Raw genomic sequence first — 12,614 nt, 5'->3', positions numbered from 1 at the left:
CAGGATGGTCTCCATCTCCTGACCTCGTGATCCACCCGTCTCGGCCTCCCAAAGTGCTGGGATTACAGGCTTGAGCCACCGCGCCCGGCCTTTTTTTTTCTTTTGAGACAAAGTCTTGCTCTGTTGCCCAGGCTGGAGTGCAGTGGCACGGTCTCAGCTCACTGCAACCTCCGCCTCCTGGGTTCAAGCAATTCTGCCTCAGCCTCCCAAGTAGCTGGGATTACAGGCGCCTGCCACCACACCTGGTTAATTTTTTGTATTTTTAGTAGAGACAGAGTTTCACCATGTTGGCCAGTCTGGTCTCGAACTCCTGACCTCGTGATCCGCCTGCCTCGGCCTCCCAAAGTGCTGGGATTACAGGTGTGAGCCACCACGCCCGACCTAGTTCAGTTCTTAAACCACGTAGTAAGTATTCAGGGAAAAGTGTTGAATATATAGAGGCAGAGAGATCAGTTGATAGGGTGCTCTGGAAATCCAGAATTGAGGTGACAGGGGAAAATAAAGGAGTGATAAAAGAGGTATTTTGAAGATAAAGCCAAAGGCTTCAGTGACTGGCTTTTGGTGATGAGAAAGAAGATGACTAGATGAGTGAGGTTGAGTCTGGGTGATGGGAGGTAGGTAGTGGAGCTACGGGGGACTACATGAAACATCGAATTTGGATGGGCTCTGTAACATTGTGTTTTAGTCATGTGTTTATTGAGGTGGTCCTATTTCAAATGGAAATATCTGATTGGCAGCTACAAATACCGGATTGGCACACAGGAGAAATAATTATGCACATGAAGTTGAAGTTTGGAAGCACAGATAGAACAAAATGTAGCTAACATGCCTAGAGAGAAGAGTAGAAATTTTGTTAAGTTTTTTTATAGCATGATGAAGATGACATTCAGTGAATGCTGTGTAAATATAAAATATCAATTAGGTTACTTACCCTAATTTTTGTTCTGTGTTGGTCTTCATTAAAAGTAAATTAATGTTTATAAGTCAAAAAATATTGTATATGAAATCACCTTGTACCCTATCTTAAAACAGAATCAAATTGATACTTTATTTCTTAAAATGTGGTGTTGGTGGTTGGAGAGATACCAAATTGATTCTCTTGATTTGATTTGATTTGCATTGAAATTCAGTGAATGAGAATATGAGCAATTAAGGTATCTTAAGAATGCTCAGGAATCTTGTGATCTCGTAGCTCAGAAACTTTTGGGCAGTTGGGTTTGGTCTGAAAAAGACTTTGAATTGCTAGGATTTGGTCCTGGGGCTGGCATGGCGTAAGTAATATACGTTATCACAGACCCAGGCCTTCCTACTATCTGAAGGATCCCAGGAACCAGGTTAGAATTCCTATTGTTCTTCCACCCTGATTTCAGAAGCCTATGATTCTCTTCTATCACTTCTTATGAAGATGGCAGCATTGGTGTGTACATTCAGAGGTGGTGAGAAGAGAGAGAATTACTTCTCTGGAGTCAGTGGTCAAGATCTCTTGCTTTGGAGACTGTGTGAGGACTCTAAGAAAATTAGTTTAAGCAAAAAGGTAATTCATTGTTTCACATAATTAAAAAGCCTAGAAGTAAATTTCTCTGCCAGTTCCCACTACAGTCCTACATGCCCATTTCCTAAACTATGGTAGTGACAGGGAGTGCGGGGGTGCGATGCTCTGATTGTTCAGACGTAGGTCACATGCCCTCTCTGGGAGCCAGTGGTTCATGTGAATGGAAAGCAGGGGAGGGCCGATTCCCAAGGAAAATAGGGTGCTATTAATAGAAGGGAGAATGAGGGTTAGGCTGGAGAAACAACATGCATTCTCTACAGAATCAGGTAGTCTAGGTTTAAATTCTGGCCTTAAGACTTACTCATTTTGTGGCCTTGGGTGAATTACTTAAACCTCAATTTCCTCATCTGAAGATTGGGTAATTATTACATAGGGTTGTATATATTAAAATAAGAGCATGTAAAGAATTTAGCAGAGTTCCTGGAGTGTACTTGGAATGTGCTAAGCCCCAAATCAATAATAATAGTTTAAGAGTAAATGCTTATTCCTTCAGGAGAGAGATGGTAATGGGAAACAAACAAACAAACAAACAAAAAAACAGTGAAAGAATAGGGAGAGAGGATGGATAACCAAGATTACTGTTCCAAATTGTGTGTATTTTTTTCCTCTAAGGCAATAACTAATTGAAAAAAAAAAAAAAAAAAGATGAGCCCGTAATGTTGCAGAAGTTAGCCCAGGTTTTAAGATTAAAACAGCCTCTTGAAAGGCTAAGTGACTGGATCAAAGTTATACAAGTTGGTAACTGTACTGGGAATACAGGTCTTGCCTCTGTGTCCTCTCTCTCACCGCTTGCTCTCTTGCTTATCACCATTATTATTCTGTAATTAATCCTTCATTTAAAAAAAAATTTTGACCGGGCATGGTGGCTCATGCCTGTCATCGCTTGAACCTGGGAGGCAGAGGTTGCAGTGAGCTGACATCGTGCTACTGCACTCCAGCCTGGGTGACAAAGTAAGACTCCATCTCAAAAAAAAAAAAATTCCTGTATACGTATACTTCCTTTATATAATACTTCATAAATCTCTAAATTCCAATATCAAGTTTTAACAAAAATGGCAACCTAGCTACTGCTAAATCCTAATAGTAGATTGTTGTTCATGACAGCTCTTTTGGTAGTTTTATTATCCAAAATGAGAAATGATCTGACTTTAAATTAATTTAATACTCTTTTTGCTTGACTTAAAATGTTAAAGATTTTAATCCAAATTTTCCATCCCTGATTAGCAATCAAATTTCCTTCTCCCCTATTTCTTCAAAGAACACATTTTTATTCTTTCACATGAAAGATCATCTATATAAGAACAACATAAGAACTTCTGTTAACATTTTAAGTTGTAAAACAACATCATAACTGGTATTAGTAACATCTCAAGAGAACTCTTTTTGCTTTTTGTATGTGGAGTAGAAATTTGTGCGTCTGGTATACAGAATCAAATGGCAAATCTTTGAAATAAATTTTAGCTTTCTGGAATCTCTCTCAGCCTCTACTGGTTCTGAGTGCTGCCAATTCATGTATTGGTCTGTGTTCACTTAAACCCTGTTAAAATTTTAAAATAAATAAATTTTAGCTTCCTAAGAAGACAAGTAACAAAGTTTTGTGACTATTTGAAAGGAATCCTGCCTTTAAAATGAAGAATTTGGGCCAGGCGCCATGGCTCACACATGTAATCTCAGCACTTTGGGAGGCCGATCAGATGAGCCCAGGAATTCAAGACCAGCCTGGGCAACATGGAGAAATCCCATCTCTACAAAAAACACAAAAATTAGCTGGGTGTGATGACACACTCCTGTAGTCCCAGCTACTCAGGAGGCTGAGGTGGGAGGATTACTTGAGCACGGGAGGTGGAGGTTGCAGTGAGCCAAGATTGTGCCACTGTACTCCAGCCTGGGTGAGAGGGAGACCCTGTCATAAAAAATAATATTTTTTTTGAGATAGAGTCTCTGTCGCCCAGGCTGGAGTACAGTGGCGCGATGTCGGCTCACCACAACCTCTGTCTCCCAGGTTCAAGCGATTCTCCTGCCTCATCCTCCCCAGTAGCTGGGATTAAAGGCGTGTGCCACCAAGCCTGGCTAATTTTTTTGTATTTTTAGTGGAAACAGGGTTTCACCATGTTGGCCAGGCTGGTCTTGAACTCCTGACCTCAAGTGATCCACCCACCTCAGCCTCCCAAAGTGCTGGGATGACAGGCGTGAGCCACCATGCCTGGTCTCAGATATATTTTATTTGCAGATATTTTCTCCCATTCTGTGAGTTGTCTCTTCACTTTAATAGTGTCCTTAGAAGCACAAACTTTTTTTGTTTTTTCTTTTTTTTGAGACAGGGTCTTGCTCTGTCGCCCAGACTGCAGTGCAGTGGCATGATCTCAGCTCACTGCAGCCTCTGTCTCCCAGGCTCAAGTGATTCTCCCACCTCAAGCTCCCGAGTAGCTGGAACTACAGACACCTGCCACCACACCTGGCTGATCTTTGTATTATTAGTAGAGATGGGGTTTCACCATGTTGGCCAGGCTGGTCTTGAACTCCTGACCTCAAGTGATCCACCCACCTCAGCCTCCCAAAGTGCTGGGATGACAGGCGTGAGCCACCATGCCTGGTCTCAGATATATTTTATTTGCAGATATTTTCTCCCATTCTGTGAGTTGTCTCTTCACTTTAATAGTGTCCTTAGAAGCACAAACTTTTTTTGTTTTTTCTTTCTTTTTAGGGGGTTTTTTTTTTTTTTTTTTTAAGAGACAGGGTCTCCCTTTGTTGTTCAGACTGTTTTGTTTTTTTTTTTAAATGAAACAACATTTTGATTTCATTTTTAAAATTTTAAAAAAGTTTTTGTGGATACATAATAGGTGTATATATTTATCAGGTACATTACATGTTTTGATACAGGCATGCAATGTGAAATAAGCCCATCATGGAGAATGGGGTATTCATTACCTCAAGTATTTATTCTTTGAATTACAAACAATTCAGGTCAGATGCAGTGGGTCATGCCTGTAATCCCAGCACTTTGGGAGGCTAAAGCAGGCAGGTCGCTTGAGCTGAGGAGTTTAGACCAGCTGGCCAACATGGCAAAAACCTATCTCTACAAAAAAATGAAAAAATTAGCCGGGTATGTTGGCTTGGACCTGTAGTCCCAGCTACTCAGGTGACTGAGGCAGGAGGATTCCTTGAGCCCAGGAGGTCGAGGCAGCAGTGAGCTGAGATCGTGCTGCTGCACTCCAGCCTAGGCAATAGAGCAATGTCCTGTCTCAAAAAAAAAAAACAATTACATTAAGTTATTTAAAAATATACAATTATTATTGACTATAGTCATCCTATTGCCTATCAAATAGTAGGTCTTATTCATACTTTCTATTTTTTTGTACCCATTAACCATCCCCATCTCCCCTACCCTGAAACCCCACTACCCTTCCCAGCCTCTGGTAACCATCTTTCTACTTTCTTCATGTTCATGAAGTCAATTGATTTTTAGATCCCACAAATAAGTGAGAACATGTGATGTTTGTCTTTCTGTGTCTGGCTTATTTCATTTAACATAATGATCTCCAGTTCCATCTATGATGTTGGAAATGACTGGATCTCATTCTTTTTTTATGGCTGAATAGTACTCCATCGTGCATATGCACCACATTTCCTTTATATATTCATCTGTTGATGGACATTTAGGTTGCTTCCAGATCTTAGCTGTTATAAATAGTGCTGCAAAAAACATAAGAGTCCAGATATCTCTTTGATATACTAATTTCCTTTCTTTGCGGTATATACCCAGCAGTGGGATTGCTGGATCATATGGTAGCTCCATTTTGAGTTTTTTGAGGAACCTCCAAACTGTTCTCCATAGTGGTTGTACTAATTTACATTCCCACCAACAGTGTAGGAGGGTTCCCTTTTCTCTACATCCTCCCCAGCATTTGTCATTGCCTGTCTTTTAGATACAAGCCATTGTAATTGGAATGAGATGGTATCTCATGGTAGTTTTGATTTGTATCTCTCTGATGATTGTTGATGTTGAGCACCTTCTCATATACCTGTTTGCCATTTGTATGTATTCTTTTGAGAAATGTCTGTTCAAATCTTTCACACATTTTTTATTAGATTATTAGATTTTTTGCTATAGAATTTGAGCTCCTAATATATTCTGGTTATTAATCCCTTATCAGAGGGATAGTTTGCAAATATTTTCTTCTGTTCTGTGGGTTGTCTCTTCACTTTTTTATTTACTTTGCTGCGCAGCAGCTTTTTAACTTGATGTGATTCCACTGTCCATGTTTGCTTTGGTTGTCTGTGCTTGTGAGGTAATGCTTAAGAACTCTTTGCCCAGACCAGTGTCCTGAAGATTTTCCCCAGTATTTTCTTGTAGTAGTTTCATAGTTTGAGGTTTTAGATTTAAGCCTTTAATGCATTTTGATTTGATTTTTGTATATGGCGACAGATAGGGGTCTAGTTTCATTCTTTTACATGTGAATACCCAGTTTTGCCAGCACCGTTTATTGAACAGACTGTCTTTTCCCCAGTGTGTTCTTGGCAACTTTGTCAAAAATTAGTTCACTGTAGGTGTGTGGATTTGTGTCTGCATTCTCTATTCTGTTGCATTGGTCTACATGTCTGTTTTTATGCCAGTATCGTGCTGTTTTGGATCTGAAGTACAATTTGAAGGTAGGTAATGTGATTTACAGTGTTGTTCTTTTTGCTTAGGAGAGTTTGAGTTATTCTGGGTCTTTTGTGGTTCCATATAAATTTTGGGATTGTTTTTTCTGTTTCTGTGAAGGATGTCACTGGTATTTTAATAGAGATTGCATTGAGTCTGTAAATTAATCTGGTACTATGGACATTTTTTAACAATATTGATTTTTTCAATCCATTGACATGGAATATTTTTCCATTTTTGTGTGTGTACGCTTTAATTTCTTTCATCAATGTTTTACAGTTTTCATTGTAGAGATCTTTAACATTCTTTGGTTAATCCCTAGGTATTTTATTTTACTTCTGTTACTTTGTTATTTGTTTTCTGGTTGTTTTATAGTCTTCTCTTCCTTCCTTCTTTCTTTCCTTCCTGTCTTCCTTGAGTGAAGGTAGTTTTCTCTGGTGATATGATTTAGTTTCTTGCTTTTTATTATTTGTGTATCCATTGTATATTTTTTGGCTTGAGGTTACCATGATGCTTGCAAATACTATCTTATAACCCATTATTTTAACCTGATGTATTAGTCCATTTTTATGGTGCTGATAAAGACCTGAGACTGAGCGATTTAAAAAAGAAGCAAGTTTATTGGACTTACAGTTCCATGTGGCTGGGGAGGCCTTTACAATCAAGGCAGAAGGTGAAAGGCGTGTCTCACATGGCAGCAAACAAGAGAAGAGAGCTGGTGCAGGGAACTCCCCTTTTTAAAACCATCAGATCTCTTGAGACTTACTCGCTGTCATGACAACAGCACAGGAAATACTTGCCCCCATGATTCAGTTACCTCCCACAGGGTCCCTCCCACAACACATGGGAATTCAAGATGAGATTTGGGTGGGGACACAGTCAAACCATATCACCTGATAACAGGTTAACACTCTTTATATAAACAAACAAAAAACTAATAGAAACTGTATGCCTTAACTTCATCCTTCCCACTTTTTAACTTTTTCTTGTTTCTGTTTATATCTTATTGTATTGATTATGTCTTGAAAAGTCATCATAGTTATTATTTTTGATTGGTTCATCATTTAGTCTTTCTACTTAGGATAAGAGTAGTTTACACGCCACAGTTACAGTGTTATAATATTCTGTGTTTTTCTGTGTACTTATTATTACCAGTGAATTTTGTATCTTTGGGTGATTATATATTGCTCATTAATGTCCTTTTCTTTCTGATTGAAGTGCTGCCTTTAGCATTTCTTGTAGCAGAGGTCTGGTATTGATCAAACCCCTCAGCTTTTGTTTGTCTGGGAAAGTCTTTATTTCTCCTTCATGTTTGAATGATATTTTTGCCAGATATAGTATTCTAGGGTAAAAGGTTTTTTTCTTCAGCAGTTGGAAATATATAATGCCAGTCTCTCCTGGCCTGTAAGGTTTCCACTGAAACATCTGCTACCAGACCTATTGGAGCTCCATTGTATGTTATTTGTTTCTTTTCTCTTGCTGCTTTTAGGATCCTTTCTTTATTCTTGACCTTTGGGAGTTTGATTATTAAATGCCTTCAGGTAGTCTTCTTTGGGTTAAATCTGTTTGGCGTTCTATAACTTTCTTATACTTGAATTTTGATATCTTATTCTAAGTTTGGGAAGTTTTTTGTATTATCCCTTTGAATAAACTTTCTATCTCTGTCTCTTTCTCTACCTTCTCTTTAAGGCCAGTAGCTCTTAGATTTGCCCTTTTGAGGCTATTTTCTAGATCCTGTAGGCATGCTTCCTTGTTTTTTATTCTTTTTTCTTTTGTCTCTTCTGTGTATTTTCAATTAGCCTGTCTTCAAGCTTGCTTATTCTTTCTTCTGCTTGATCGGTTCTGCTGTTAAAGGACTCTGATGCATTCTTCAAGAGTCTCTTCGTTGAATTTATCTGGTAGTGTTCTGAATCCCTTCTCTGTGTTATCTTGAGTTTCTTCAGAACAGCTATTTTGAATCCTCTTCTGAAAGGTCATGTATGTGTTTCTCCAGGATTGGTCCCTGGTGCCTTATTTGGTTTATTTGATGAGGTCATGTTTTCCTGGATGGTGTTGATGCTAGTAGATATTCTTCTGTGTCTGGACAATGAAGGGTTAGGTCTTCACTGTCTGGGCTTATTTGTAGCTGTCCTTCTTGGGAAGGCTTTTCAGACATTTGAAAGGACTTAAGTGTCATGATCTAAGCTGTATCTGCCTTAAGCGTTACCCTAAGCCCAGTAACACTGTGGTTCTTGAAGACTTGTAGAGGTACCACCTTGATGGTCTTAGACAATATCCAGGAGAATTCTCAACCAGGCAGAGACACTTGCTCCCTTCCCTTTCTTCCAAACATACAGAGTCTCTCTTTCTCTCTCTCTGTTCTGAGCCACCTAATACTGAGAGTGGAGTGACACAAGCATCCCTGTGACCACCACCACTATGACTGCACTAGGTCAAAGTCCCCTTTACTTTTGCCTCTGCAGTAGGTCTAGACTGCACTAGACCTGAAGCCAGCATAGCACTGTGTCTCACCCAAGGCCTGCTGTAACCACTCCCTTGCTACTGCCTGTGTTCACTCAAGGCCCTAGGACTCTACAATCAGCAGGTGGCAAAGCCAGCCAGGCCTGTGTCCATCTCTTCAGCGTGGCAAGTTTCCCAAAGTCTTGGATTGGTCCAGAAGTGCCTTCCAGAAGTCAGGGACTAGAGTTAAAAATCTTAGAAGTCTACTTGGTGTTCTGTTGTACTGTGGCTGAGCTGGCACTCAAACTGCATGACACAGTCCTTCCCACTCTTCCCTCCCCTTTCCAAAGAGAGGAGCTTCCCACTTGTAGCCACTGCCACTCCAGGCCATGAGGAGTACTGCCAGACTACCACCAATGTTCCCTTAAGGTCCAAGGGCTCTTAAGTCAGGTTGTCATGAATGCTGCCTGGCTTGGGCCTTACCCTTCAGAGTAGTGGGGTCCCCTCTGGCCCAGGGCAAGTCCAAAAATGCTGTCCAAGAGTCAAGTCCTGAAATCTGGGACCCCACAGGCCCCCCTGTGGCCATGCTGGTACTTAAGGTACAAGACAAAGTCCCTTTTACTTTTGCCTCTGCTTTTCTCAAGCAGGAGTTTTGCTCTATAGCCGCCACAGCTAATTACGTGCTGAGTCTCACTTGCAGCCAGCAAGTCTCAGAGGTTCACCCAAGGCTGTCAATGTAGTGCCTGGGTATGGCTGCTGGTTTTTCAGGGCCCAGGGGCTCTTCATTTAGCAGTGATGAATGCTGCCAGGATTGGGTTTTCTCCTTCAAGGCAGCAGGTTCCCTTCTACCCAAGATGTATTTAGAAATGTCATCTAGGAGCTAAGGCCTGGAATGAGGACCTCACAACTGACCAGTGCCCTATCCTGCTATGGCTGAGCTGGTACCTAAGATCAAGACAGTGTCGTCCCCACTCTTCCCTCTCCTGTCCTGTCCTCTCATCTCCTCTCCTCTCCTCCTCAAATGGAAGGAAGTGGTCTCTTTTAGAGCTGTGAGCTGTGCAGCCTGGGGTTAGGGAAGGGGTGATGGCAGCACTCCCTTGGCTGCCCCAGCTGGAGTCTTAGTATGTCTCCTGCCTGCCTCAGTCCACTGTCTCTAGGCCTAGTTTAGCACTAAGACTTGCCTCAGAATTGCAATGCTTGTGGCCTAGACTGCCTTTCAAGTTTACTTGGAGACACAGAGGGCAAGGTTTGTGGGAACTCATGTTTGGACTGCTGGGATTGGTGGTTCCCCTTTGGCTGGGGCTGGGTTAAATATTCCCTCTGTGGGTAGACATCAGCTGAGTTTGGTCCGGTTTTTCCTTTTTGCTCTAACAGGACAGAACTGAGTTCAATGCCTCACAGTTGCTGTGTTCTCTTTTTCCCAGTGCCCAGAGAAGCTCTCTGTACCGCACCGCTGCTGCTGGGGGTGCGGGGAGTGGGTGTTGGCAATTCAGGACTGTTTTTTCTATCTCTTCAGTTCCTTTTTCAGCAATATGAAATTAAAACTAGGTACTATGAGTGCTCACCTGATTTTTGGTTCTCATGAAGTTTTTTTTTTTTTTTTTTTTTTCTGTGTAGATAGTTACTAACTTGGTGTCCTTGTCGGGGAGTTGGGGGCATGATAGGTGGAGCTTTCTATTCTGCCATCTTGCTCCACCCTCCAATTTTATTTGTTCAGGCTGGTCTTAAGCTCCTGGGTTCAGGTGACCCTGATGCCTTGGACTCCCAAAGTGCTGAGCCACCACACCTGGCTGCACAAATATTTTTAATTTTGATGAAGTCCAGTTTATTTTTTTCTTTGGTTGCTTGTGCTTTAGATATCATATCTAAGAAACCATTGCCTAATCCAGGGTTACAAAGAGTTATAAAGTTTTAGCTCTTAAATTTAGGTCTTTGATCCAGTTTAAGTTTTTATATATGGTGTGAGGTAGGGATCAGCCTCATTTTTTGCATGTTGTCCAGCACCATTTATTGAAATGACTAATCTTTCCTGCTGTTGCATTGTTTTGGTAATCTTGTTAAAAATCTGTTGACTATAGATACATGGGTTCATTTCTGGATCCACAGTTCTGTTCCATTGATTTATGTGTTTAATCTTAGGCCAGTTTCACAGTCTTGATTACTGTAGCTTTGTAGTAAGTTTTGACATCTATAGTTTTAAGCGTTTTAATTGTATGTTGAGTGTTTTTATTCTTGCTTTTTTTCTAGCCTTCTGAAATTTTCAAGGGGGCCTGGATTTTATAGACATACACATACATGTATGTTTGTTTGGAGGCTGGATCTCATAACAACATCTTTCCTAGGTTTAATATTTTAAATTAGACTAGTGAAAGGTAAAGAGGAGTATATAGTAACCAAATTTACAGGAACTAAATGCTTAACATGTTAACACCTGATATATTTTTCTCAACATTTTAAAATAAAATTTTGAGGTATAATTTTATTTAAACAAATTGGACTTACAGAAATTTAGAAAATCCAGTATTGAAATATTTGTTCCGACACTTGTATTATAATTTAATTATGAGGTAACTGGTATCATGAAGTCTGGATCCCATAGGTAACACTGAAAAGACATTATGGAAGGGAGAAATCAAAATATTTTAAGTGAAGAGATAATAAAGACAGTGCAAGATGATTACATTTCTTGATATGTATAATTTGAATGAGATTTTCAGTTTTCTTCTTTTTCTTCCCATTTTTAGATCCAGCTATGGGACACAGCAGGACAAGAACGATTCAGAAAGAGCATGGTTCAGCACTACTACAGAAATGTACATGCTGTTGTCTTCGTGTATGATATGACCAACATGGCTAGTTTTCATAGCCTACCATCTTGGATAGAAGAATGCAAGCAACATTTGCTAGCCAATGATATACCACGGATTCTTGTTGGAAATAAATGTGATTTGAGAAGTGCCATTCAGGTACCCACAGACTTGGCACAAAAATTTGCTGACACACACAGTATGCCTTTGTTTGAAACGTCTGCTAAAAACCCCAATGATAATGACCACGTGGAAGCTATATTTATGACCTTGGCTCATAAGCTTAAGAGCCACAAACCATTAATGCTTAGTCAACCCCCTGATAATGAAATTATCCTGAAGCCTGAACCAAAGCCTGCAACGACGTGCTGGTGCTAAATAACAGTCTTTATTATATTATCTAATTTTGGCTAAAGAAATACTTTTCAAGTATGACAGTAATAAGTCATAAGATTTAATCTCAACTGTAATGGGTCATCTTGACACTGTGCTGTTTGTCATTGTCACGCTTTTGTATTTTGTATCTACTTAAGTTTGTCACTGTGACAACACAGGAAAAGTTGGTTTTCAGGTGAGATTGAAAATGAAGCAAAGATAGGATGAATCTGAACATCTCTCCATCTAGAGCCCAATGAAGGAAGCTTCAAATGAGAACATGATGGAATGTAAAGAATCAGTAACCGTTCCATGTTGTGTTCCTAGGATTGGAATAAAATATTAAAGGTTTAGCACACACCTAATAGTATGTCCTTTAAATGGGAAGTGTTCTTAATAGAGTAAAAACTGGTATTTGCCTCTCCCCAGAGTACTTTTTTTGTTTTTTGGTAGAGACAGGGTCTTGCTATGTTTCCCAGGCTGGCCCTGAGCTCCTGGGCTCAAGCAATCCTCCCACCTCAACCTCCCCAGTAACTGGGACTGTAGGTACTCACCACTGCATCTGGCCTTTCTTTGTTTTACTAACATATTTAGTTTTGTTATTATTGGTAGTTTTAGAGCTAACACTTCAGTTCCAGTGGGATAAGAAGGCACAGAATGTTTCCTGGTTCCCAATCCATAAAGAATGACTTTTCCAAGAGTTCTAGATGTTTGATTTTCTAATTAATATTTATCAGATCTACAAAAATCATTGTTATTTTTAAAAGAGTTATTTGAGTTACTTTCTTTTTTTTTTTTT

The 12,614-nt window shown here is 40.0% G+C and overlaps 1 protein-coding gene across 2 annotated transcripts in view; it reads left to right on the top strand.

Moving 5' to 3' along the window:
- Positions 1 to 12,604, top strand: part of RAB33B (RAB33B, member RAS oncogene family) — a 19,509-nt gene extending 6,905 nt beyond the window's left edge. For both annotated transcript variants that reach the window (XM_011985632.1, XM_011985631.1), the window contains one exon: positions 11,378 to 12,604. In XM_011985632.1, coding sequence (XP_011841022.1) covers positions 11,378 to 11,818 — 441 coding nt within the window. In that variant the 3' untranslated portion in view covers positions 11,819 to 12,604. The remainder of the gene's footprint in view (positions 1 to 11,377) is intronic.
- Positions 12,605 to 12,614: the final 10 nt, after the last annotated feature.

This window comes from Mandrillus leucophaeus, unplaced genomic scaffold (assembly GCF_000951045.1).
Source record: "Mandrillus leucophaeus isolate KB7577 unplaced genomic scaffold, Mleu.le_1.0 Scaffold289, whole genome shotgun sequence".
Lineage (NCBI taxonomy): Eukaryota > Metazoa > Chordata > Mammalia > Primates > Cercopithecidae > Mandrillus > Mandrillus leucophaeus.
Note: the sequence above shows the minus strand (reverse complement) of the source record. Positions and strands in the feature narration are given on the sequence as shown.